The sequence below is a fragment of the Denticeps clupeoides genome, chromosome 16 (genome assembly GCF_900700375.1).
Source record: "Denticeps clupeoides chromosome 16, fDenClu1.1, whole genome shotgun sequence".
In the NCBI taxonomy this organism is placed as follows: Eukaryota; Metazoa; Chordata; class Actinopteri; order Clupeiformes; family Denticipitidae; genus Denticeps; species Denticeps clupeoides.
Window position 1 is genome coordinate 10,487,328 of NC_041722.1, and position 26,764 is coordinate 10,514,091.

At 41.7% G+C, this 26,764-nt stretch overlaps 5 protein-coding genes across 9 annotated transcripts in view; 3 read left to right on the forward strand and 2 right to left on the reverse strand.

Moving 5' to 3' along the window:
* Window positions 1–1,685, forward strand: part of slc12a4 (solute carrier family 12 member 4) — a 19,022-nt gene extending 17,337 nt beyond the window's left edge. For 2 of the 3 annotated variants that reach the window (XM_028955839.1, XM_028955838.1), the window contains exons 23-24: window positions 250–383; window positions 603–1,685. In XM_028955839.1, the coding sequence (XP_028811672.1) occupies window positions 250–383; window positions 603–694 (226 nt within the window). In that variant the 3' untranslated portion in view covers window positions 695–1,685. The remainder of the gene's footprint in view (window positions 1–249; window positions 384–602) is intronic. The other variant, XM_028955840.1, reaches the window with a different exon arrangement.
* On the reverse strand, window positions 1,597–7,095 carry dpep2 (dipeptidase 2). 2 transcript variants are annotated; one of them, XM_028955841.1, is made up of 11 exons: window positions 6,858–7,085; window positions 6,597–6,716; window positions 6,383–6,509; window positions 6,168–6,297; window positions 5,776–5,917; window positions 5,613–5,682; window positions 3,540–3,716; window positions 3,366–3,450; window positions 3,212–3,287; window positions 2,981–3,116; window positions 1,597–2,354 (listed from the first exon to the last, which is right to left on the reverse strand). In XM_028955841.1, exons 2-11 carry the CDS (start codon window positions 6,710–6,712, stop codon window positions 2,166–2,168), a joined length of 1,248 nt encoding a protein of 415 aa, XP_028811674.1. In that variant the 5' UTR covers window positions 6,713–6,716; window positions 6,858–7,085; the 3' UTR covers window positions 1,597–2,165. The 2 variants fall into 2 exon arrangements, 1 of the variants encoding a protein (XP_028811674.1); XR_003742688.1 differs by lacking the exons at window positions 1,597–2,354; window positions 3,366–3,450 and having other exon boundaries at window positions 2,986–3,116; window positions 6,858–7,095.
* Window positions 7,096–7,800: 705 nt separating this feature from the next.
* amfrb (autocrine motility factor receptor b) lies at window positions 7,801–19,609 on the reverse strand. Of its 2 annotated transcripts, none has more exons than XM_028956341.1 (14): window positions 19,344–19,609; window positions 18,931–19,172; window positions 18,755–18,847; window positions 16,991–17,155; window positions 16,328–16,480; window positions 16,117–16,157; window positions 12,917–13,049; window positions 12,674–12,807; window positions 12,319–12,429; window positions 11,842–12,038; window positions 11,195–11,298; window positions 10,282–10,416; window positions 9,777–9,964; window positions 7,801–9,544 (listed from the first exon to the last, which is right to left on the reverse strand). In XM_028956341.1, exons 2-14 carry the CDS (start codon window positions 19,147–19,149, stop codon window positions 9,370–9,372), a joined length of 1,848 nt encoding a protein of 615 aa, XP_028812174.1. In that variant the 5' UTR covers window positions 19,150–19,172; window positions 19,344–19,609; the 3' UTR covers window positions 7,801–9,369. The 2 variants fall into 2 exon arrangements, with proteins under 2 accessions (XP_028812174.1, XP_028812175.1); XM_028956342.1 differs by having other exon boundaries at window positions 19,461–19,601.
* Window positions 19,610–22,090: 2,481 nt separating this feature from the next.
* On the forward strand, window positions 22,091–24,060 carry LOC114766178 (leukotriene B4 receptor 1). The gene has a single exon (XM_028956824.1). It carries the CDS (start codon window positions 22,426–22,428, stop codon window positions 23,470–23,472), a length of 1,047 nt encoding a protein of 348 aa, XP_028812657.1. The 5' UTR covers window positions 22,091–22,425; the 3' UTR covers window positions 23,473–24,060.
* Window positions 24,061–25,622: 1,562 nt separating this feature from the next.
* The window catches only part of esrp2 (epithelial splicing regulatory protein 2), a 13,893-nt gene continuing 12,751 nt past the window's right edge, over window positions 25,623–26,764 (forward strand). The window contains 3 exon segments of the mRNA XM_028956933.1: window positions 25,623–25,810; window positions 26,003–26,155; window positions 26,602–26,730. Coding sequence (XP_028812766.1) covers window positions 26,024–26,155; window positions 26,602–26,730 — 261 coding nt within the window. The 5' untranslated portion in view covers window positions 25,623–25,810; window positions 26,003–26,023.

Sequence of the window (26,764 nt, forward strand, 5' to 3'; positions counted from 1 at the left end):
AATACCAGCATCTGTCTGAAAGTATTTTTCTTTAGGGTTTTTCCTCCTTCCCTCAGACTCACTTCCAGCTCACGGCGCTACATCTTTAAGTGTTTAGTAAGATATACGACTGCATTCAGTCAAGGAGTGCGTCATGTTGCCTTTAATAATAAAAAATGCAAACAGTGGGTTGATCTGCAAGTAATTAAAATCATTTTGCTTTTGAAAAACTGTGGGCGGTGGTCATGCTTGTGCCTTTCTGTCTTGTAGGGATCAGTCGAATGTACGGCGAATGCACACAGCAGTTAAGCTTAATGAAGTGATTGTTAACAGATCCCATGAGGCCAGGCTGGTGTTGCTCAACATGCCAGGGCCTCCGCGCAACGCTGAGGGTGACGAAAATTGTATCCTTCGAGCACCTTATTACAACTTCTGGATTTAAATGGTGAACAGTAACATACTGACCTATTTTTTAGATTTTGATTAAAGTTTATATGAGATCAGGGTTGTGGAACTGCACAAAGAAGAATTTAAGGCACATCCACTAACTGAATTCATATGGTTCTTGGGATTATTACCATGTATGAGCATCATATTCGCAGTTTCCATTAACTGTCCCTCAGACATGGAGTTCCTGGAGGTGTTGACCGAAGGACTGGAGCGGGTGCTACTTGTGAGAGGAGGGGGTCGAGAAGTAATTACCATCTACTCCTGACCTGGATACCTACAGCCCAGATTCTTGCCATTTTACCACCGTAACACACCATTTATGATTAAGAACACAGGGCACAATGAACAAATCAATCTGTATGCCATTTCAACAGATTGTACCACTTGTTGCTAAGGATCTTTATTTTTCATAAAGATAAACTATGAGCAGTGTATATCTACAAGGACAAATGAACCTTGGGTTATTCTCAAGTCTATTCACGCACCCACAAATACCTCTCTAGCGACAACTTTGTAAAAATTTTGAAAATTATGCATTTGTGGCTCCAATCCCAACCCAAAGGGGGTGTATTAATATGTTTATTATTTCAGTAAGAGGAGGGGTCTTTATTGCTGTTTTGTGTCCTGAGGGATCATGGGATGTGTGAATCAAGAGTAACCTAAACAGAAATAGATGTACTATACATCTTTGGTATAACTTTGGTGTATTGGCTTCAGCATCTGCCAATATCTTTTGGGTTTTTATATGTGTTGAAGTGACACATGCTTCTATGAAAAATTAAGCCAAATGTATCAATCGTGCATCATCTCCATTTGACCAAGGTAGAAATCCTGCATGGAAAAATGTCTCCTTGCGGCAGTAAAAATGAATGCTTGACTTGCCCTTTCATTACACTTGGAAAGATATTTATTCTGTAATTTATTTTGTTTATGTCCCCCATATTTGTAGAAGCATGCGATTGTTGCTATCAAGCAGGACACAATCACTGGGGTTTCTTAATGCTAGATGTAAATGTGGAAACGTTTGATCCAATATACAGTATGCTTAATAATTTATGTATTTTGTATGATTTGGGATATTTTTTAAGAGAACATTTTTAAATCTGTCCAATTATGTATGTTGATGACATTACATGAGCATGTGTGTAAATCCATATCCAAGAATGATTTCATAAACAACAAAAGAAAAATTATTTATATAATGCACATTTAGACATACATACAAAATTAAAATAATTGCCATTCTTTATTGTCAATTTTGTCTTATTGCATTGCTATAAGAATGATATATATGGAACATAAAATACGTAGAAAGCTCAAGCTTCTGTTACATCAACACATCAGTATTTTCTAATAAAAACAACAATTAACAATTGTCCTGTATAAGCTTCCCTAAATATTGCATTTTCACTCATTTGTCCCAACATTAGATTAACAGTCTGAAGAATCTTCACAAAGGAGCAATAAAGCTACCCATGGAGGAAGATTTATTACATTGTGTTTACTTCATCACACATATGTAGATATTATAATTTAAATGTATAATATAGAAATATAATATGACAAATACGCGGTAATAATATAGTAATAAAAATGTGTAGTTTAAAATAAAGAGAAGAGGAAGAACGAAAACAAAACAGGATCGTTCTATAACCACAGATTCATTAGCCACAGATAAATAAAGTGCTTGTTCATAACTGAGGAGAACATGTTGTGAACTTGGGCTCCTACAGGAGTTAAAAGTAGAGCAAAAACAGGCAGGCCAACAGCAAAGTGCTCAGGGGTCGCAGCACATTTACGTCATTCTTGCTAACAGCCCTCATAGATGGACCTGGAGGTCTGAGGATCAGGCGGCATGAGTTATTAGCCTCTTGCAGAGGGATCTCTATCTCACCAGGAGGCTTTTGCCTCTGCATGTCACGTACCTGGAGAAAAACATGAATATGTGACTGAATGCAAATAAGTCGAGCAAGTGCTCAACAGGAAATATCAACGGACTTTGACCTACTTTTTGTTAAATGAATATTATCTAAAATAAAGTGCATTACAATTTATTTGAGTAGTTGTAGCAGTAGTAGTAATGGTAGTATTATTTATTCCATTATGTCTACAGTACAGTTTAATTCACATTACCCATCACAAAAAGATTGTATGCCTTGTATTAATATGCAGTCTATATCTGTTTATTTATGTCTGTATTATGAATGACCTGAATTTGGCTATATGTTGACAAGTAACATTAATATGCTCTGTGTTCACCAACACTGTGAAGGATCATGTCTTGATGGAACCACTTATCGGGAAATGCAAAAAATGTGTTTGTTTATGCATTAGCTCATGCACAAATGCAGTCAACACTTTTATAGATATTCTGGAAAATCTGATAATACTCTTTTCATCACATAAGAGAACACAGTGTACATAATCCCTCATGAGAGTCATTGGCTTGATCCACAATCTGACTCCTACCACTATCATTCGCTGCATTTTCATTTGTCATCTATTTTCTATTTCAATGGAAATTTGAAAAGGCCAAAAAAAAATCACTCACTTTCTCTACATCCTTGAAGACCCTGAGGAAGTTGAGGCGGAGGACCCCGGCCAGCTCGTGCTCTGTCCATTTCCTGTGTAGAAGCTCTTGGATCAGCGTGGGATATTTTGAGACATCCTCTAAACCCTGCGGAAACCTGCAGAAGCCGACACCATCGTAAATGGCTTCACTTATGGAGGTGATGCGCTCAGACACCGAAAAACAACAGCCTATATAGTGCAGAACACCTACTTCACGGCACCATCATAATCTCCTCCAATGCCTAATGTGTCGGAACCCACCAGGGTCTTTATGTAATCAAAATGGTCTGCAAAGGCAGAAAAAAAAGAAAATCAGGTGTCTTTAATGTGGGTGGAAACTAAACAAGATGGTGTACATTCATTACCTGCAACGTCAGAGACATTTGCGTTGTCGCTACAGGCAACAAACTTTGTGTACATATTGATCATGATAAGTCCTCCATTCTTTTTCTGAAAATTTTGGAAATACTGAATTTGAGAGTTGTTGACAAATAGTGCGACAGAGACGCAGAGGCCACCAAAGACAATATGTTTCTGACCAGAGCATGGAGGAGGTTGTCAGGCACGTTGCGATCGTTGTTACACACGGCGTAGGCTGACGAGTGGCTGAAGATGACTGGGGCTGTGGAGACATTCAGAACGGCCCACGCTGTGTCCCAGGAGGCGTGTGATAGGTCGATGATCATCCCCAGCCTGTTCATCTCCTCCACTACTGCCTGGAACAGAGGACACATGTAGTCACCTTCACCAGCCAGTAACACCGGGGCTCGGCCTTACACTTGACCGAAATTGTAGATTTTTTGTTCCACACTGCATTGCACAACAGCAGTAACTCACTTGCATTCTCAACAAATAAGAAAGTGTAAAAGAAATGGGTCAAGGATAAAGTAGAACCAAAAAAAAAGCACAAAAAAAAAAAAGCAAAAAAACACTGTGGTTACCTAAACTGAACATCATCTAAAGTATATAAGAAAATATGGTGCAGTAATGTTAAATCTTGGGTGTGGTGTAGACTATTAAAAATGTTTCGATATAGCCATATATAGAGCTATATATATATATAAATTTGCAGTGGGCCGTTATCGGCGTTAACGTGCTGCATTAACATGAGACTCTTATCGGGCGATTAAAACGTGCTGCGTTAATGTGAGACTCTTATCGCGCGCTAAAAAATATATCGGCGTTAATCTATTCACAAAGTTGGGTTGGGAGCTGGGTCTATACTACGCAAGCTATTGTGCCGGAGTTAAATGGTTACACTAGATTTATAAGTATATTTCTTCTTTCTTGTGTCTTTTAGTTTCTTATTTCCTAAAGACTTTTATTTTGTTTTTGAGACCTGGTTCAGGTCTCTTGGACACATGGCGTGAGCTGTGAGAGGTGCGTGGGGTTTGTGTGCAAAAAGTTATTTCTTTCATTTTAATTTATGTACATATTAGGAATATTTTGCATGTGTGTTATTTTGTGAATATTTTTTTTATGTTCTTTTAATACCATATGTTGTAGAGAGAGGTGCAGAAAGACACGATGTGTGACGCGATGTTCTGACGCGACCTTGCTTTTTGTACAGAATACACTTTGCACAGAAAATCTCTTGGGTGTCAGCTCATCATTTGTGGTTCAAGAAACAAAATCAAAAAGTTACACAACGCAGAAGAAGAACCGCTACACTATGATGACTTTCACCTTGATATTTTAGCGCGGATGTATACCTAGCCGAATTGCACTGTAGGGGGCGAGAACGAGTCTTCGAACTGTGAAATTACCACATCAAACGTGACGTGGTAACATGGATGCAGCTATTTAACTGAATAAACAGTTGGTAAACACAAGTACATCTCATTGAACATAATTTATTTTCATTACCAATTATCATAGTAGAACAGCTTTCTCAAGCAGTTTGTGATGCATTTTTGGAAACAGGAGGTGAGCCCCTGGTCTAATGCGCCACCTGGCTTGAGAAACCCGTTCTCAAAGACTTACTTTTAGTCATTATTTGGGTAGCACACATATTCTGAATGCCTTCGGCAGAATTCAAATGAACCATTTTAATCTATATTAATGTAGATTCATCTAGAATCTAGATTTTTGCTTAATTTTGCTTACTCTAGATTAATCTAGATTAATTCCAAAATTACAGTGAGATTAATCTAGATTAAGAAAATTAATCTATGCCCACCTCTAATATAAATAGTTCCCAAACTATTATAACTGGCAAAAACACAGCAAGCAATGTTATACTTTAATATGGATCCACCGATACACAAATCCGTAAACATTCCAGTCAATCACACACCAAGTGAGATTGTCAATTGTACAACACTGAGGATTTTAAGAGTAATTTCCTAATAAGCAAGGCAACAGAAGTCTTATTTATCCAAAAAATAATAAACTCTGCCCGTGTACATAACCTGTGTAAACTTAAGCACTTACATGACCTTACATAACGCCTTAAATAATATCTCGACTACTAAGATATCTATTACATGGTAATTACCATGTGGTATGTTACGGTTTACCGGAAACCTATAAGTGCTTTCAGAATTGGTCACAGATTGTATTAAAAATAAAGGTGTGTTACTACATACTGTATTTTTGTAACAGGGACATACCATACCGAAGTCTGTTAAGGCTCTAGTCTCCTTGATATAGAACGGGTAGATCTTTGAAGATGATTTTGCCCTGTTTCAATGACAGAAAAGAGTCTGTATTTTAAATTTTTTTTTTAATTGAAGGCTGGATGTGTGGCGCATGGTGACCTGCAGAGCTCCTCACCATGGCGTGTTGCATGTGTGTGTTAGGCTCAGGGAGCGCACGCCGAGATGGTAGAACATGCGCAGGGCTGCCAGACTGCTGTCTATGGTGTGACCGCCCTCCACGCTGATGAGACAGGCAATCTTTTTACTGCTTTTAAGGCCTGGAGAGATGAACCAACAAAAAAAAAGTTTGTTTGCTGCCCTGATCATTATTGCTCCACCTTTCTAGCACAGTGCATTATCGACATGGTCTGTCTAAGAGACAATTAGACTTCATTAGATAAGACATTTCCTGATGACTTGCAATAAACGTCAGTAAATACCACAACTGTGTAATCTGGAGCTCAATTAAGGGAGGAAGAAGATTCTTTCTCCCTTCATGGCAAGATGGCAGCTGATTCTAATCTGTACCTTCAGATGTAGTGACCAGTTCCAGGGCCTCGTATTCCGTACACATGCGCTGGATCACATCGATCTGCTCCAGTGCCAGTCGAACCGCATCCAGGTCCTGAGCGGTGCACATCACGTACGCTGCAAACAACTGAGAAGCAGCGCATACGGCTGCTGAGCACCGGCCCAGAGACCGAACAAGAGGAGCTCCTCTTTATTCTAGATCAGCACCTTACCTGTGCTCCCACACGGCCATCCTGGAGACGATTTATGTCCGTAGAAACCTTTTCCATGGCATGCAGATTAATCTGGTTCAGTCTGTTGTTGTGAAGCATTCTTAGCTTTAGAGCAAGATCGTTATGCCTGCAAACGAAGAAATGGCACATTCTTAAGCGACTAGGAAGTAATAAACTTGCCTTTGCACCTCGGATGGAGCAGGCTCTGCCTCACCCATCAATTAAGGGGTATCTCGACATCAAATTCAGCGTTCGATTGCTGATACTAAACCCAGACACCAAGGCACAGGAGACGAAAATGATGCCGCAAACTCTGCGTACCCACAGCATTTTTCTGCAAAAGAAAGAAACAAACAGGAAAAAAAAAACTTATTCTAACCGCAGTGTGCGCAGCAAACCCTCTCCAGTGGCCACGACGTTTCCTCGTCTGGTTTTAATAGTTGAAATAAAGCAGAAAACGCGCGTCAGTACTCACCGCGTGTCCGCCGGGCGCCCAGCTCTGCGGCGCGTCTGGGGACGTTTTCCCTTTTTAACGCGACCCCGCCGCGCCTGGCGCCCCCTGGCGGCGTCGCAGCTCCGCCACTCGGCCCTGGGCCGGCTCGCCTTCACCCGCCACACGCATGTCGAGGTGACACGGGCCACGAAGAATTCGTCCCGTCGGGGCAGCTCGCCCGAGCAACGAGGCTGGTTGGGAATTTTCACTCCGCACATGCGCACTGGCGTCCTCTTTGGTCGTGGGAAGGATGTTGGAGGAGTTCAGTAAGAGTGTAATATATATATATATATATATATATATATATATATATATATATACACACACACACACACACACACACACACACACACACACACCACACACATATACACACACACACACACACACACATATACATACATATACATACATACACAGTACAGGCCAAAAGTTTGGACACACCTTCTCATTCAATGTGTTTTTTTTATTTTCACGACCATTTACGTTGGTAGATTCTCACTGAAGGCATCAAAACTATGAATGAACACATGTGGAGTTATGAACAAAAAGTGAAGACCCGGCCTCCACAGTCACCGGACCCGAACCCACTCGAGATGGTTTGGGGTTCGCCACCCCTCTTCCATCACTGTTTAACTTAAGGTCCCGGGAACCTTAGTCTTTCTTCTAAAATGCCATTTCACATGACACTTTTTATTATCTGGCAGCAAAATCATCTACAATTCAAATAAACAAAAATTACACCAGATCGTGTGAAATTATGATGGTAAGCAAAAGGAATTGTGTGGTAATGGAAACTACCCTACACATTAATTAAACATTTTACACTACACTAAACATAGCCCTTTATTTTCCAACTTGATTTAAGAACTAAAATCATGTTTTTCTCTTGAAATTCTCAAAATAAAAACGAATTTAAATAAAATTCTCAAATGTATTTCTTTATTAATGAAATTACTCTATGGCACAAATGTTTGTTTTACAAAGCTCAACCTATAATCAATGTGTATTAAATTTATACACAGACACACACACACACACACACACACACACACTTTTTTGTGTAGCTGGAAAATAATGGCTTAGGGCTGAATACCATCAAGTTATCATTTTTTTTACACCAATCCCCACTCAAGAATGAGTGGAACTGGCAGAAAAAAACCTGGTGCTGACCTGACAAGGTTTTCAGAAGTGGACAGGAGACACTTTTAAGCAACAGTATTCAAACAGCCACATGAAACAAACTTTACTGTAAATGAAATAGGAACAACAGCAGTAAGACCTCTTTTAAGACCAACGTGTAACACTCTTGTGATCTTTGCCGTTTGTGCTGCTTTAAGAACATTCATCACATGAAAATGTTAAAGATTTTGTCCATGTGTAGCATTGTTCATCATCAGGTTTATCAAAATGAATAACTAATGAATAATGATACCTAGTAACATGGTACCTGCCTTTACGTAATAGAAAATGATGGCAAAAGACTGTAACCACCAGGGACTGTTTTACAAGAATTCTTTGGTAATCTCAAACCTCCAGCTCACCGAGTGTGATGTACGCAGGCAAAGAAGCAGAATCTTACCCAAACACTTTTTTTGAGTTACACATATGGGGAAAGGTAATAATGATGCCTTGTCAGCTTATGTTAGCTGTTGACAGAATTACAGACATACAGAAGGAACATTCCAAAGAAAACATTTACACCTCAAGCAAATGACCTCTCAACCAGTTACGCCTGATTTTACATCATCTGGGAGGCAAAGAAGGAAAGAACGCTGGCTAAATAATATTAAGAGCCATCAATCTTATGCCATCTCAGACCATTCTGTGGCAGGTAGCACAGACCTTAATCAAGCTTAAAGCACCGTGAAAATAATGAGCTCACTTCATGAGCTTTGCTTCATTCAAAGTAGTCCTTCAGGTTCAGCAGCCTTCACATGTTCTAATCCTGGCCCTTCTTTGCATGATATATAAGTCTGTGCAAGCAAACACCAATGTGGCAGTAAAGACTAATGCATACGGACTGACGCTGCCATTGGGACCAAATTGGCCTGTTTTGTAACTGTGGAAAGACGCCGCAGGACCAACAAATGTCTGGTCTGATCTTCAGAAAATTAGCTCAAAATGTAAATCACTAATTAAATACTTTCCTTAGAAGGAAGGAAGGAGCTAAGTAGCTAAGTACGCCACGCTGTATCATTTCAAAGTCGCGGTACAGCCACCAGTTGCACCAAGTATGATCTAAATATCACAATGCCCTGGGTCGCTCCCCGACATTTCTCAGTAACACTGATATCCAGTCACACCTTGTGCAATTCAAATCAGTCTTTCGTTTTGTTATTGAAACCCAAAAAGCCATAAGCCTCAATCCACCTCCACCTCTTGCTAGTAAAGCATTTTCTCTTTGTGATTTTTGTTTTATTTGAGGAGGGTGATGCTTCATGAACCGTTCATTATGTGAAGAAAGAGGACTGGTGGCACCCTGTGTATGGACTCATGTTGGAGGGGTTTGACTGAATGGGTCTTGCTGCCGTTGGGTGCGATTCACATCCAAGTCCACAAGGGGGCGATGACTGTGCAACACAAATTCCATGCTGGGTTCAGCTTCCTCCAGACAAGGCAGGTCTTCGTCCTCCTCATGTTCCTCTGGGCCCTTGCACAGAAACTTTCTGTGTGGAAAGTCAGACATAACAGCTATAAGCAATCAAACATGCCACCCATCAAGTAAATTAGTCTACACCAATCTGTAAAGAAATGTTATACCTAACCTCAATCCTAGTTTTGGGGGGGAAACACAGCCTGGCAATTTATGTTTGGTTAATTGTGACTGGGTCTATGCAAATGAGGAATACATCCTATTTGGGAGCAACAAAAAATACGTGAGTTCTGCTGTGGAACTACCTGCGAGCTAGCTGAAGCAGGTCCTGCTTCCTTTTCACCAGCATCCTTTGTCTCTCCTCAGCAGATTTGGAGAAGCGGCTGCCTCGCACTTCCATGGTGTCCTGTTCAGTGATTGGCTCCTCTTGAGCTGCTGCAGCACTAGGGCCCAACGGCTCCTCAGGGTCCGGATTAATCTGACGCTCCACAGTCTGCCACAACAGTTCTGAATCAATAGCCATTCATCTCTTGATGGTAACTTATTAAATCTTTGCATATTAACATACCGAGCCCGGTTATATTTTAAGTAGTGATAATGATTTTGCATTGAGTGTATCATCTTCATATATCCCAGCATTATTTCATAGTTTATCAAGTTTACACACTGAACACTAACTGACTTGGATTATATAAACACGAGCAGTAGTTTCAACTGAACATGGTGTTCTACTGCTGTGTAAAGCTCCATCTGGCCAAGCTTATTTTCATCATCGATGTAGAGGAGACGGGCGAGGCCGGTGCCTCTAACCTGGACTGGAAAGGGAGCCTGGATACGTCCCTCCAGGATGTTATCAGTGGTCACCTCCACGGAGCGCGTGAGCTGGAGGTCCTGAAGCAGGAGCATGTAAGGCACCTGAGGAAACATCTCCTGTATTTGATGAGCCTGCAGGAATATTGACAAACCCTGTTAGCAAACACAGCCTTTGTGTAGATGAGATGTTCTTTTTTGTTCTTAGTGAAGTGATTGTCACATGTGATACACAGCAGCACAGCACACGGTGCACACAGTGAAATTTGTCCTCTGCATTTAACCTATCACACTGGATGAGCAGTGGGCAGCCATGACAGGTGCCCGGGGAGCAGTGTGTGGGGACGGTGCTTTGCTCAGTGGCACCACAGTGGCACCACAGTGGCACATTGGCGGATCGGGATTCAAAACGGCAACCTTCTGATTACGGGGCCCCTTCCTTAACCGCTAGGCCACCATCATAATTAACAGTGGGGCAGGTTCTACATCGTGACAAACTTTAAGAAGTTGAGAGAAAATAATAATAATAATAATCTGAAAATGGACAAGATAACAGCTGAAAAATCCACTGGAATAAGCGCTCAGCAAACATGAACTTGCAGTCTGTAGTACCATTCCTTTCTGTATGATATTTTCTTCGGTGCATGATATTTGCTACGGTGATTGGTAAAAATATTTTGCATGTAAAGGTTTTATTAAATGTTAGCCTGTTTAGTCTAGTGCTTGTAGCATGTGTAAAGAAAGCTCAGGTTGGATTCGGTCTGGCTCGGGTCAGGTCCAATTACAGCTCTATTAGGCAGCTTTACAACAGTGGGGGGGGCTGTGTGGAAAAAAAATTAATAAATATATATCTATATTTTTACAGTTAGGGGAACTTAATTACCAATCTCCAACACAAACACTCTCTCCTCACCATGGCATTGAGCTGGGAATTGTTGACCGGAGCGAAGCCCAACATATTAGTGGTGTGCATGACCTCTACAGAAAAACTTGGGAGCCAGCTGGCAATGCGTGAACCTATGTGGAGATCAGAGACAAGACAAAAAGAGATATTTCACATTTTATAATTATTATTACTTAATTTGCTGACAGACCACCCGCCCCAATAAACCGTGAACACAGGCAAAATACAATACTGTTCTGTCTTAATATGACTAATTTGTAGAAAAAGACATAAATGGGGTGGTAGTAGCCTAGTGGGTAAAACGCAATCTATGAAGTCACAGGTACAAACTTCACTTACGAATTTTACCAATTGTATCTCTGAGCAAGACACTAAACCCTGAGTGTCTCCGGGGGACTGTGCCTGTAACTACTGACTGTAAGTCCCTCTGGATAAGGGCGTCTGCATGCTGTAAATGTTACATAATGAGACCTTGGTGCTATTCATAATATTGTTATTATTAATGAATTTGCAGACGTGAATAAGTGCACAGCAGACAGGAGGGTAAAAAGTACTAAAGTTAGCATCAAAGATGCTCATGAACTAACAGTAGCTCATTACACATAACAAAGACCAGTTACCTAAACCCTCTTTTCACATTCGGACCTGGCCCTTACCATCAAAGTGGAAGAAATGATTGTGCTGGTTAATGTGGGGTCGGGGGTCTACCACAGGCCCCCCAGGGGCCAAATTCCCCTGTGTGGTATCCCCATGCTGCAGGTCCTGCGAGTTGCCCCTTTCACCAGTGATGTTTAGAGACATCCGGCATGTGGGACATGAGGTGTCCTGCTCCAACCAGGAGCGCAGGCAGGAGCTTAAAAAAAAAAAGAAGAAAAAAAAAACGTAAAAAGAAATACTCAATTTTACTAATTCGCAGGAAAAAGCATAAATGTCATTCGCCTATGAATCAGAAGTCACAGGTTCCTACAGGTTCAGACACTTAAGCCTGAGTGTCTCCAGGGGGACTGTCCCTGAAACTACTGATTTCAAGTCGCTCTGGATAAAGGAGTCTGATAAATGCTGTAAATGTAACATAATGAAATATTATGGAGTTGCAGATCCATAATATTACCATTGCCATAACTCTTTCTTACTTGTGAAAGAGATGTCCACAGGGCAGCTTGCGTGCAGTGAGCATGGCGTCCCAGCATATAGCACAATCATCATTGTTGGCAGCAATTTCCTCTGCCGTTGCAATGGCAAATCTGAAAATACACACAAGCTACTCAGCAAAGGCCAAGGTGGCCTATAATTACATATAACTGTTACATTATCAATCAATAAACTAGCCAATCGAATCCATGGGCTTTAACAGCTGAATGTGACAAATTGTACACATATGCATGTTGAGTTTAACTACAACACCCCCCAAATAGAATTCGTATTGCAAACTGATAAATTAATCAGTGAGAAAAGCAAATGCTTTTACAAGATGCATCAAAGACAAACCTGGCCTCCATGTTGCCAATGACACGTAGATAGTTCTTGTGGCGGCGAAGGCGGCGCTGCACCTCATTGAACAGATAACGCAGCTGCATGAAAATGACCAAACTAGCCATGGAAAGCCAGATATTTCCAAAGAGCTAGAAGAGGGCGGGAGAAAAGGGAAAGACAAAGGATGAGTCTCTAATCCACTGGCCCCCGCAGAACTCAGTTGTACAGGAAGTAGTACAGGACGTGGCCTCTTCCTACCAGCATGTGAATGTGGTGCATGAGGTCGAGGGAGAGCATCGTCAGCTCCATTGTGAAATCTGTGTAGTAGATGTAGCTGCCTTTGCCTTCCCATGTGCCCTCATGGCTAAGATCCCATAGGTGAATTGAGTACCTAAAGGAAATCAGCAGTTATCACAATTTACAGGGTCCCTACATATTTTAAGAAAAGGTTTTTTTTTTTTCTAACCATACATTCCCTGATATTTCTGTGCAAATTCTTTTTTAAAGTTCCAAGGCCCGAGCTTGGGTACAATTAGCCCCAATCAGGTTCGGGCAGAGATAATCATCTTTTTTTAATGACCGAAGGAACACTGGTTATTTTTATGAGGTGCTCAATCTTTACACATCTACCATTTATTTAATATAGATACAGTTTTTCTTCTACCCTATTTAACGGTTAGTTTGACCATTTTCAAGACTCAAAGAGCCATTTGGACGCAATGTCCACAAAAGAGAAAGCACCAGGAGCAAATATATATGTTATACAGGTATACAGTGGTGGAAATAATTATTTGACCCCTCGCTGATTTTGTAAGTTTGTCCAATGACAAAGAAATGAAAAGTCTCAGAACAGTATCATTTTAATGGTAGGTTTATTTTAACAGTGACAGATAGCACATCAAAAGGAAAATTGAAAAAATAACTTTAAATAAAAGATAGATACTGATTTGCATTTGATTGAGTGAAATAAGTATTTGAACCCCTACCAACCATTAAGAGTTCTGGCTCCCACAGAGTGGTTAGACACTCCTGCTCAATTAGTCCCCCTCATTAATGACACCTGTCTTAACTAGTCACCTGTATAAAAGACACCTGTCCACAGAATCAATAAATCAGGCAGACTCCAAACTCTCCAACATGGGAAAGACCAAAGAGCTGTCCAAGGATGTCAGAGACAAAATTGTAGACCTGCACAAGGCTGGAATGGGACACAAAACCATTAGCAAGAAGCTGGGAGAGAAGGTGACAACTGTTGCTGCAGCTGTTCGAAAATGGAAGGAGCACAAAATGACCATCAATCAACCTCGGTCTGGGGCTCCACGCAAGATCTCACCTCGTGGGGTCTCAATGATTCTGAGAAAGGTGAGAAATCATCCTAGAACTACACGGGAGGAGTTAGTTAATGAGCTCAAAGAAGCTTGGACCACAGTCACCAAGAAAACCATTGGAAACACATTACACCACAATGGATTAAAATCCTGCAGTGCTCGCAAGGTCCCCCTGCTCAAGAAGGCACATGTGCAGGCCCATCTGAAGTTTGCCAATGAACACCTGAATGATTAAGAGAGTGACTGGGAGAATGTGCTGTGGTCAGATGAGACCAAAATGGAGCTCTTTGGCATTAACTCAACTCGCCGTGTTTGGAGGAAGAAAAATGCTGCCTATGACCCCCAAAACACAGTCCCCACTGTCAAGCATGGAGGTGGAAACATTTTGCTTTGGGGGTGTTTTTCTGCTAAGGGCACAGGACAACTTCACCGCATCAACGGGAAAATGGACGGAGCCATGTATCGTAAAATCCTGAGCGACAACCTCCTTCCCTCTGCCAGGAAATTGAAAATGGGTCGTGGATGGGTGTTCCAGCAGGGGACAGTCCCCCTGGAGCAACTTAGGGTTAAGTGTCTTGCTCAAAGACACAATGGTAGTAAGTGGTATTTGAACCTGGGTCTTCTGCTTCATAGGCGAGTGTGTTACCCACTAGGCTACTACCACCCTTAGTGATTTCGAGATGATCTACAAAGAGGAGTGGACCAAAATTCCTCCTAAAATGTTTGCAAACTTGGTCATCAACTACAAGAGATGTTTGACCTGTGCTAACCCTGTGCTTGCAAACAAGGGTTTTGCCACTAAGTATTAAGTCTTTTTTGTTAGAGGGTTCAAATACTTATTTCACTCAATGAAATGCAAATCAGTTTCTATCTTTTATTTAAAGTTATTTTTTCAATTTTCCTTTTGATGTGCTATATGTCACTGTTAAAATAAACCTACCATTAAAATGATACTGTTCTGAGACCTTTTCTTTGTCATTGGACAAACTTAAAAAATCAGCGAGGGGTCAAATAATTATTTCCTCCATTTTATATGTAACCAACTCTGGTGGGGGTGGTCGGCATTTACGCATATAGGACGTTTGTGACTCATTTATAGCAACAAAATCAAACACATTGCATTTTAATGTTACAAGATCACAATAATCTTCAAATTTCAAACTACAATAAAAACACTATGGATAAAAATAAAATACACCTTAAGAATTCTTTATTTTCCAATGCCCCAGGAAGCCGCAGTGAAAGGATGAAAGTGCGACATGCGGCTCCAAAGCCGCAAGTTACCGACCCCTGGTCTAGAAGTTACCATATAAACACAAGGTTTCAGTAATAAAATGAGGATATTTCTGTATTAAAGTGAGGATGTGATTCATGTCTTCGTGGGGTAGGTTTTCTTTTTTTAAATTCTTCAAAATAATAGTTCTACAGCCTGAACAGATTGAAACAAATTCCTTTCTGACATTTGGCACATTACATTTACAGCATTTATCAGACGCCAGAGCAATAATCCAGAGCGATAATCAGTAGTTACAGGGACGGTGCCCCCGGAGCAACTTAGGGTTAAGTGTCTTGCTCAGGGACAAACTGGTAGTATGTGCGATTTGAACCTGGGTCTTCTGGTTCATTGGCGAGTGTGTTACCACTAGGCTACTACAACAAACATTTATTTATCTATCCTGGGGGATAAATAAAAATGTGTCCCCCCGAAAACACAAAATATTTTTTTCATTTGAACAATAGATTCATGTTTGTTGTTCGCACAATACAGGTTGTGCTACCAAAAAAAAAAAAAAAAAAAAAAAAACAGGACACATAAAGCTACAAACACAAAACAGGACACGTAAAGCTACAGTTCAGCTCCTTTGTGCGAAGTCTGGCATGTTTCACATAGCCAATATTTATTGTTAGCGTGATGTGTTTATATTGACGCTGGGTTAAGAGAGAAAGATATTTAATATTATATGAGACATTTAAAAAAAGTGTCTCATCCCCCTCAGTAATTACTCCCGAAATGTTTACTGTCTAACGATGAGGGATTTTCACCGCTGGCCACAAAGTAGCCGTTTCAGCTGGTATTTTTGGTAACTCGTGGAAACCCTCTACGTCATGTGTATGCTTCAAAAGGCTTACCGCATGATGACATGTCCTGTCCGCACAGTCACCAGTAGACACTAGAAGAGAGGGGGAAAAAAAGAAAAAAAAAAGGTAAAATGATCTAAAGTGTCACATTGGGTGTTCCACATAAAAGCGTCTTAGATCAGAAGGACGGCGGGTTTTAATAACAGGTCCAGCTCCTGGACATATTAGCATTTGTGTGGGATAGGAGATAAGGTGGCTTCACCTCAGCAGCCATGAAAGATAGGGTGTGCATGCCATACACAGGCCCCAGCAGGCTGCTTATCCCAATCAGGCCACAGCAGCAGAAGAGCAGAGACACGAGCAGGCTCATCACGTGCATGTGGCTGCTCGTCGGAGTAGTTGGGGAGAAGGAGAGCTGTAGGAGAAGCAAGTTACTGTTTCACTACTAATGACTCAATATGGTGAATAAAATGTAAAAAATGAATTAAAAACACATTCTGTTTCGAAGAAGGTCACAGGCAAATTCTAGAACGCAGACACTTAAGCCAGGCGTTATTAATAGAGATGAACCTGAATTAGATATGACCACCACTAGCTGCTCACCATGAAAACAGGAGTGGAGAACAGCTGATCGCATGTAGACTAACCGTATGGCTTCATGAAAAAATTAAGAAAACCATGACTTTGTGCGACGCTCTTGTGATATTCAAGATAAAAGGAATGAGTGGTGGTTATGAAGGTACACAGTCAAACGTCTACGAGAACATGCAGGTGGAGAACCTCAGAAGCAGCTGAGTTTATAAAGAAATATAGACACCGAAGACCCCAATTAAGATCTACCTGATGGTGGCTGTAGTTCTAAGTAGCAGCTTGTCTGTGGAGATATTCTTTTTTGCAAAGCTGAGATGTAAGAAACTGAGCTCACATATTCAAAGCGGTCCTTGCATAGCTGAACCATAAGGTGCAGGAAGATGAGTGCAGCAAACCAGAGGAACCACATGACGACCTCTTCCACAGACTGTACATTCAGGACGCCAAAAATGAAGATGAACTTGTAGAAAATGAAGTTCCAAAATTTATCTTTCAGATGCTGTGGACAAAAGAAAACAAGATTATGGCGTGTTGCAAAGCAGCCGGATCGCCTCCTGGAAGCAAGAAAGTTAATCTTATTATTAACATTATGAATGGTCAAGATCTGTTCAGCATACACTGTAAGTCAAATCTGTAATGATTATGGAGACTAAGGTGGAGCTCCCTGGGAAAAAACATATTTAGTATTTTTGCAGCAGGAGAAAGTGAAGTATGTTTGATGAATCTGTCGCCTCTTTTTACCTTCATGGCTGCTTTGTTCTCTATTGTCATCAAAAGCCGCTGAGATGCTCATTATGATGAGTGAATGATTTGAAAGTAATCAGCATAAAGCTTCAGGAAAACCATCCCCATTGTCTAACTTAAGGTGGTGTACAGAAGACAAAAAAAAAAAAAAAAAAAAAAAAAAACTTGCTATGGAGAAACGCAAATGTTCAACTTTTTTGCTATTTATTGGTTTATTATATAACCTCATGTGCTATATTTCACAGTCCTGTGTTTTTAGCTTTGTTCCATACTGTAAAAAAAAAAAAAAAAAAAAGCAAGACCTCTCCAGAGCGCCTTACATAAGTGCTTTAAAACATCTGCGTGGTTCGGTGGGTGTTGGGGGGGCCCCAGAGCTGAGTATTCCTCCCGGCACGTTTATTTACAGGTGGAACGTTGTACAGAAATAGAAGAGCGAAAATATCAATCCACTACTGATACCAACTTGGTATTTAGGATCGATCCGCACATCCCTAATCTTTAGTGACTCCGCTGTTTCAACATCTAGTGGAAGTTCATTCCACCACTTAGGAGCCAAGACATGGAAAAGTCTAGACCCGGGGTCAGCAGCCCGCTGCAGCTTTAGGAAACATCGACATTAAAATGCAATGTGCAATCATTTTTGCCACTGTCATGATTCCCGCGAGACCTCCGGCAGCCTGGTGGAATACCCCTGTGTCAGATTTGAATTCCCGCTTTTGTTCTTATTCTCCTTGTTTTACACTGCAGTCTATATTAGAGCTGTAATCAGCCATAAAAAGTTCGGCCCGGGAATTAAACAGAATTAATCCAGACGGCGACATGAGCCGACTGTTATGCTGTGTGGTGCATTTAAATAAATGAGAGTCACACAGTCAGCATTTTTACTGCACCGTTTCCATACAGCCAGTTTAAAAGCCCGGCTGTCTTTGCACGCGCTACAGGCACTAGACCAAGTGGGAAAGAAATGCTGACAGCTCACACTACGCAAACAGTATGAACACATCCGAAGCAGAAGAAGAAGAAGAACCCATGTCAGTAGTGATGCTGAACAAAGCAAAACATGGTGCTTTGGCCTCGTCTTAACTCTTCACCCTGTTGTCCCAGTCATCGTAGCTATACGGGACCACACACCACAGCTGAACGAGCTAAGATTCCACTTGCTGCATTTATCAGACGCCCTTATCCAGAGCGATTTACAATCAGTAGTTACAGGGACAGTCCCCCTGGAGACACTCAGGGTTAAGCGTCTTGCTCAGGGACACAATGGTAGTAAGTGGGATTTGAGCCTGGGTCTTCTGGTTCACAGGCGAGTGTGTTACCCACTAGGCTACTACCATCCATTTCCATGACTTACCTGTGTCTCACTAACTCTGAGGGGTCCAAACACCACAAACTGGATCACTTTAGCAATAAGCATCAGGATGCAACAGGCCGTGTTCACAAGCACCTTTGGGAAAAGAAAAACTTTAAGCAAACAGGTGAAAGAAACCCCCCAAAAAAAGCCAAGTAGCTCGTCCACGCAGGCCTTACCCAGACAAAGACGCTGTCATTAACAATGTACCAGAGGACGGCAGGGGCGGCCTGGGGCTCCACGTCCTCGTGCAGGCCAGGCGGGGACTCGTCCAGGTAGGTGACACCTTGCAGGGTGCTGTGGGCGTTATACACGCACCCAGCCAACAGGACAGCACTGAGGGCCGTGTAGGTCTGCAGGCTGGGCCACGGCAACCTCTCGAGAAACAACAGCGGCATTTTCTTCTTGGTGACTGGGTCCACTGTTCAGAAAAACAAAACCTGGTGAGAGGGGGGGGTCAAACTGAGACGGAGACAGTGCAGGTCCAGAAAAAGCAGGTGAAAAATACAGAAACACTAGGCACGGCTGAACAGAAGGGATTTCGCCTGGGATTCGTGCGGATATCACATGACCTGTCAACCCAAAACCTCACCTCCTGACACGGCTAGGCGGCTAGGCTACAGCTAGCATGGTACGCACGCAGCCGATCTCCGGCGGAGCGGCGCGAATTCGGCAACTGGCGGCTGCACGGGTCGGTCAGTCTACGTGCCTGGCGAGGACTTTCCTGGCGAGCGCCACGTCCGCCGTCAGCAGTTCCTGAAACGGAGAGGTTGGCGGCGCACGGAGATCGCCGAGCTCTCCTCTCATGTTTACTTTCTCCGCCGTGTTGCCAGGTCTGCGCAAAAACGCCCCACTTTCCTCCTACGTGGTCAGTTATTTATGGCCACTATATAATATGCTTAATAATGTGAGTAGGATAAGCCTCCCAGCCGTCGTTGATACCACTATCCTCTGTCTACCAATTGTTCTAAGATAAGATGCTAGTTCTGTACGAAATCGTGGACTGGATTAAGTGAATATACCGTTCATGGATTTCATAGATGATCTGGCGGTCTGTTTGGCACAGGATTTGTGTGCAAGGATACTATATCAATGGTATACTTGTATGCAATACTGTTCGTGTATATGTATTTAAAACACCCGGACCAAAAGTAGCAAAAAAATAATAATATAGGCAAACATCCACTGCAGTACAGCTTTTACGCAGCGCAGATCGCATACCTGGCAACCGCATTTCCCAACAAAAAATAGATTTATAGAAATATGCACAGATACAGCCTAAACCACATTTGCTAGTCTAGAACATTTTTAAGCAACAATTTAAATAAAAAAAGCGCTATTTTGTTTTTAGAATATAGGATGAACTTCTGTCTTAAAAAGGGGTTGAAAGTGAAACTTTCCAATAGGACAAACCTTGTAAGCATATGTGAGTTTTATGTTTCCCTTTTTATCTAGTCTTTGTTGTTTTTATATACTTTGTATTCGGACGAACAGTTTAGGTCATGCGACACAAAGCTGAGTCGCCGATCTTTTATTATCTTTATGATCTTTAATTGTATTTCTTGAACGGGTGGACAGTAGTGATGGGCACGGCAGTTCTTTTAGATGTACCGAGTCTTTAGAATCAGTTCACTAAAAGATTTGTTCACCAAATCACCGGATCATTCAGTGCTTGGTGGGAGGAGCCGGCGACTCCGACTTCCTGAACCGAGTGTTGAGTCTGTGTTCCTTTAACAAACACATTTGTGTGTCTGTCATTCCCCAATAAACACAACACATCGCACGTCACCGTCAACTTTTATTTATTAATCTCACATTCATCCTAGCAGTCAGTGAGGTACCCATTGCTTCAGCTCCATTATTCATTCCAACGTTTCACACAATGAAGACGCCAAAACTTTCACGTTCTTAACATCGCTTTTCAGGTTCGCGCACCCTGAGACTGGGGGAAAGTGTGTTTGATGTAGAGGGGTGAGCGTTTGTCTGCTATGTTTATTTTGTTGAAGTGTACTTGCTCTCTGTATGGGAGGATAGTAAGGAGCGTGCCTTCGTGGCTCTAGGTCAGGTTGGTGGTTTGGTGAAATTGGTGTGAGACTGTACATTTGTCTTTCTTCAGTCATTTTGTTTTGAGCACCTTCCCACACTGTAGACCTTCATCAGCTGCAATAACTCAAAATAATAACTCGTATTAACTGACTTTTTATCAAGCATATTGAATGAATCACATTTTACCGCAGTGTGTCACGTCTGGAGAAGTGAAATCTAAATGTTGCTGACTAAAGGCTAAAGGCTAAGGAAGAGTTCAGCAGACAGTTTCCAAATTGCTCCCTTTACAGTAAACAGTCGGAGAGAGAAAATGGACAGCTCTGAAAACTCCAGCAGCAACAGCACAGAACCAGACCGGTGGTCCCAGGCAGAGGCTCCAGTGGCAATCCAGGGAATCTGCTGCTCATCTGCATCATCCTGAAGTGCATCAGGCGGCGAAGCCCCACCGTGGCGCCCATCTTGCATTTGTCTATTGCAGACCTTCTGGTGCTCATAATTCTGGGGTCTTTGGACAGGTTGCCTGCAAAGCCATGATTTACATCATAACTGTCTGCATGTACAGCAGTGTGTTCTTCATTGCTCTCTTGGCCATTCGACATCCTTTCAAAATGAAGGAGACGGTCTTGATATGGTTTGTGTCTTTTCTACTGTTATTTCCTACCATCCTGACCCAGCAGGTGGATGAGAATGACGTCAGGACGAAGCAGAGTTTCTTCAATGTGCACCACTCAGTATTCCAGGAGATAATCCTGCTCACCCTGGTGATCCCACTTTCCTTCCTAGCTGTCTGCTACTGTCAAGTGGCTACATCCATGAAGAAGTTACAGACCACAAAGCGGCCCTTATATTCAGTGTAGTCGCAGCATTCATTTTCTTCTGGCTTCCATATCGTGTCCTAAATATTCCTAATGGACAATGCCCAAGACTTGGGTGACTTTAAAGAGCATGTTGTCTTCATTGCATGAGCGATGGTCTTCCATCAGCAGCACAGTGAACCCCTTGCTCTATAGCTGCGTGGAATTTCAAGGGCGGCCTTGCGAACTTTAGTCTTGTGAGGCTGTTTCATGAGCTGTCTTTTCCGAAACAGCAAAACACTGGTTCAGGCAATGATCAAACAGAAGTAGAGGAACATCCTGATTTTCCAACGAACCCACAGTGACACAGTGTCTGAGGCTGAAGCTGATGCCACATTCATACCAAACACATCCATCTACCACCCGAGCAATGTTCGTTAAAAGATCAAAAAATATGTACTGTAAAGCTGCACTTTTGAACTAATTGAATTGAATTAAACTAATAACTATAATTGTGTTCTTAAAATTTAGGAGTTATTATAGTTAAAATGCAGATTTAATGAAGCGTTTGAATTTCTTAATTCCTCTTCCTCTTTTATTAAGTATTCATTACATATTAAATTAAAAATAATCTATATATTTCACACACACACACATTAGTGTTTTATCATAACAACACTGTCTTTAACATGAATTACATGTAAATTGTTCTTTATACACACACACAATAATCATGCCCCTCCTTTAAGGGAGAAAAGGGAAGTGCTGGTGGCTTTAGAAGAAGTGTTTTTCTCAGTCTGCTGGCTTCATCCAGTGCATGAACATATCATCATCATGGGCACCTCTGAGGCGTTAGAGGGCGAGGAGATGACTGAAGTGGGGACCATTGTGGCGTGTGTGATCCTGGGTCTGTCTTTCCTGGTGGGGACACCGGGGAATCTGCTGGTGATCTGGACCATCATCAGGCATGTGAGGCCACGCTCTCACACCGTGGAGCTCATCCTCCACCTCGCCATCGCCGACCTGCTGGTGCTCATAACTCTGCCCCTGTGGATCTACTCTCTGCTGCAGTCCTGGATCTTCGGGAAGGTCACATGCAAGGCGCTGACATACGTTATCTACACGTGCATGTACAGCAGTGTGTTCCTCATCACCATCATGAGCGTGGAGCGTTTTGTTGCAGTTCGTTATCCCTTCATCTCTGCCGGCTGGAGGAGAAAGAAGGCGCTAAGGAAGCTGCTGATCGGAGTCTGGGCTTTTGCTTTTCTCCTGAGTGTCCCAGTCATTCTCACAAGAAAGCTGGAAAACGATAGTTGCCAATATGAAGAATATGACAGTCCTGGCCAAGAGGTGATGTGTCTGTTGCTGGAGACCCTGGTGGGCTTTGTGGTGCCTTTTTCCGTAATGGTCATCTGCTACAGTTGCCTTTACAGTCGCATCGCCCAAATGACCTTCAAGTCTAAGCGTAAGTCCACCGGTCTTACTGCCAGCGTAGTCCTCCTGTTCGCCATCTGCTGGATTCCTCACCACGTAGGAAACATCATCTCGCTGGTCCTAATTTCAATTCAACGTGGCGACCCAGACGCAGGACAAAACCTTGAGACAGTCAGGTCCGCCATGACCTTCATAGCAGGGGCTTTGGCATTCGTCAGCAGCACCGTCAACCCGGTGCTTTACGTGTTTGCAGCTCGATCCTTCCGTAGCTCTCTACGCGAGACAGGGATACAGAAGCTGTTCCGGCACATCTCCGGCTCCCATCCAGGTGAGGGGACGAAAGAGATGTCCTTTGTGTCCAGGAGACAGAACTCACAAACCCAGTCTTCAGCATGCTGTACTGAGTCAAATGTGCCAGCAGATATTGACATCTGTAACCAAGGCTAAACCGGACCATACATTTTACTTTATTGCAATTTGCCATGAAATGTTTAAATGTGCATATATGTACAGTGTATATTGGCATATGAGGAGTTCTTTACTGTTAATTTCACATTGTATTCAGATAATTCTCCTTTCAATGAATGAATTGTTGAATTTTATTTATGTCTTATTTTGTACTGTGTTCACTTAAATCACTTAAAAGTAAATAAATATCAAACATATTTGTCAAACATGAGTTTAAATAATAATAGTTGAATAATCCCAAACTACACTTAATAGTTCAATTGTTATTATATTTAATTGTTGTTTCTAATGTACACTATTCCTTTAATGTTCAAAAACAATACTTTGTGGGAAACTGCTACATCAGCTCATTTTTTTCAGAATGAACAGCTTTGTATGTCACAGGCTGATTTTGAAATCTGCTTTTTGCGGATTGCCACATGTCTGCTGCATCTGTCTCCTCAGTGTGTGGGAGAAGAGGAAATAAGTATTTTTTTCAGCTTCTTCTAATGTTTTTGGTTTCCAGTTTAACATTTCAATAACATATTACGAATATTACTTCTGATGCGAGTTACATTATTTACCTAACATGTATATGTTTTCTTGTTTTTTTTTTTTTTACATTTTATCTGATCTCACAAATATTTTTTCCGTCCGCAGACAACTTTCACTTTTTTTTCACTTTATCTTCTCAGACGCATTTGAAATAAACTAAGATGGTTGAAAACAAAACTGTTTCTGTCAGTGGGTCGTTCCAGCTGCAGTTCTGGCTGTCAGGTGGTCTCCTTCTCCAGCCCTGTCACCTCAGGCGACACAGAATTTAGTTTAAATTGCAGCCAGCGGACTGAGAGCTGCTAAATGACCCGGATCTGTGGCCTAACTGGATGTGCAGGAATCATGATTGACAAGGAACAAACACCAGTCCACTCTTGTGTCATTAGCCTGACAATCGGATAAGGGCAACTGAAACTGTCAGGATTTAACTGTGCAATAAACAACTGGTATTACTTTCTGTTTCATTATGGATTAAAAACGCCCTTGAAAAGTTTTTTAATGATAATGATTAAAACTATATACACAGCTTGACCAATCATATCATGAATACCTGTACTTGCTTTAATATTCTCAGCAATAATTAGAGAATTAGAGAATCACTAATATAATGTAGTATGCTGTTGTAGTAAGATTGTAATGTAAAATACATTTACATTTTTATTAAAAGAACATTACATTCATTATGTGTACACAACACACATAATTTAGAAAAGTCCACTTTTTTTAATAGAAAGCATATGTTGTTTCTTTGATTAACAATGTCTGGACAGGATTTATTTTCATCTTGTAAATGACTGTGGTAGCTGGAAATGCATGTTAATTAATAAAAAATGTGGAGCGGCCCTGTATCTGTATAAATTAGTCTTGACTTCCTACGGAATGCTGCTGCATTACTTCATTTATTAATAAATTGTTAACTTGGCCGCACAGATAGAAGAAGCAATAAAAGCGTCAGAGTTGGTGTCGGTTTGAGTACATCTTTATTTCTAACTGAGCCAAGGAATATTTCCATTCAAAATCATTTATCATTTTGTCCATGAAAGACAGGATTTTCTAGATAAAACATTACTCTCCGTAATGCTAAAAGTCAAAATGGTAATTAAAGATTATTACCAGAAACATTATTACCAGAACAAATTGTACATTTAATAGTTTGAATGGATATGTATTGCACATATCCACAATTTATTTCTTCCTAGTCATTATTCTTCCGCGTTTTCCATTCCTCTCTATTTCTGATATCGAGAAGACATTATGGATGTCTGCATATCCATTTTGGCCATTAACTGTTCAAGGCGCTTGCCACATGTGCGTGCGTGCGTGCGTGCGAGCGAGCGCACGGAATGAGGGAGAGAGGGAGAGGGGGGAGAGAGAGAGAGAGAGAGAGAGAGAGAGAGGGAGAGAGGGAGAGGGAGAGAGAGAGACAGACTCACCTATAATTGCAAAGGTGAGCGCGGAGGGAAAATGGATTCCTGGCCGCCGGCAACTTCCGGCTCCCGCAACCGACCAATCAGAACTCGCCAACCTCGGCGGCAGCCAATAGACGCGCTCCCCCGGGAGACTGACTCAAGTAAAGAGGCAGAACCAAACGCAGGTAACTAAGAAAACGTAGCGAGGAGGAGAGAGAGAGGGAGAGGGAGAGAGAGAGAGAAAAAAAAACAACAAAAAAAAGAACCCGAGGGCTTGTTATGAGGTTGGAGTGAAAGAAAGAATTTTTTTTCCACCCTTCTTTTACAAGTTAAACCAGTAACTCTGGATAGAGCACACACAAGTACCGGACCAGGTAGAGTCTCTGCGCTCAAACTCTCTCGTCTTCTCTTCGAAAATAATCTCCTTTTTTTTCCCTCCTTCGTTTTTTTTCTCTTGTTTTTACTACAATTGACTTTCTCAGATTCCTTTTGTTTGCTTCTCTTATCACTCGGAAAAGGGTGAAGCCCTCGTGTTATTCTCATCTGATCTGTGCTTTTAATTGTAGTTTTTACCCTTGTGGTCCCTGATGGCTTCGCACAGTGATACTCTGGTGGTGTTCTTTGGGGCAACAGCTGGTGCAAATGGGGGTAAACTGGGGTCGGATGAGCGGGAATTAATTCTGTTGGTGTGGCAAATTGTGGACCTGCGTGAGAAACAGGTACGGTACTTCCTCGCCCCGTTTCAGAGTAGTATATTCACGAGGCTACACTGACAGCTGACATTTACCACCAAGGGCACGTTTTTCCTCCTCAAACACACACGTGTAGGCCATTATTTACTCTTACACTAAAAATGACACTGCGCTATAATTACTCTTACACTAAACGAGAAACGTACCTTTTCTGGAATATGTCAGAGGTATGAAAATACCAGCTCTCCTGTGAATTAGTGCTGAACTGCTTTGCCACAAGTACTCTGTTAGATAAAACTTTACATTTTTTTTTTAAAAATTAAGTGTAGGCCTGTGTTCTGGGGGTGAACTACCTTCTTATTGCACTTCTTTTAGTCCTTTTTATTTGTGTGTTTTATGATATATATATATATATATTTTTTTTTTACTGTGATGATGATTAATAAAAAATATATATAAATGTTTGTTAACAGGTGGGGAAGCTTCAGAGGCGCTTGGTAAAGCCCGACACGCTGGAGTTAACGGACCAGTGCAAGGAAGAGACTGGGCTGACTGTGGACGAGATCTGTAAAGCAGATTCGCTGGACGCCGCCCTCCAACAGGTGAGTTGGGTTTATCGTTGTTTTTTTTTTTTTT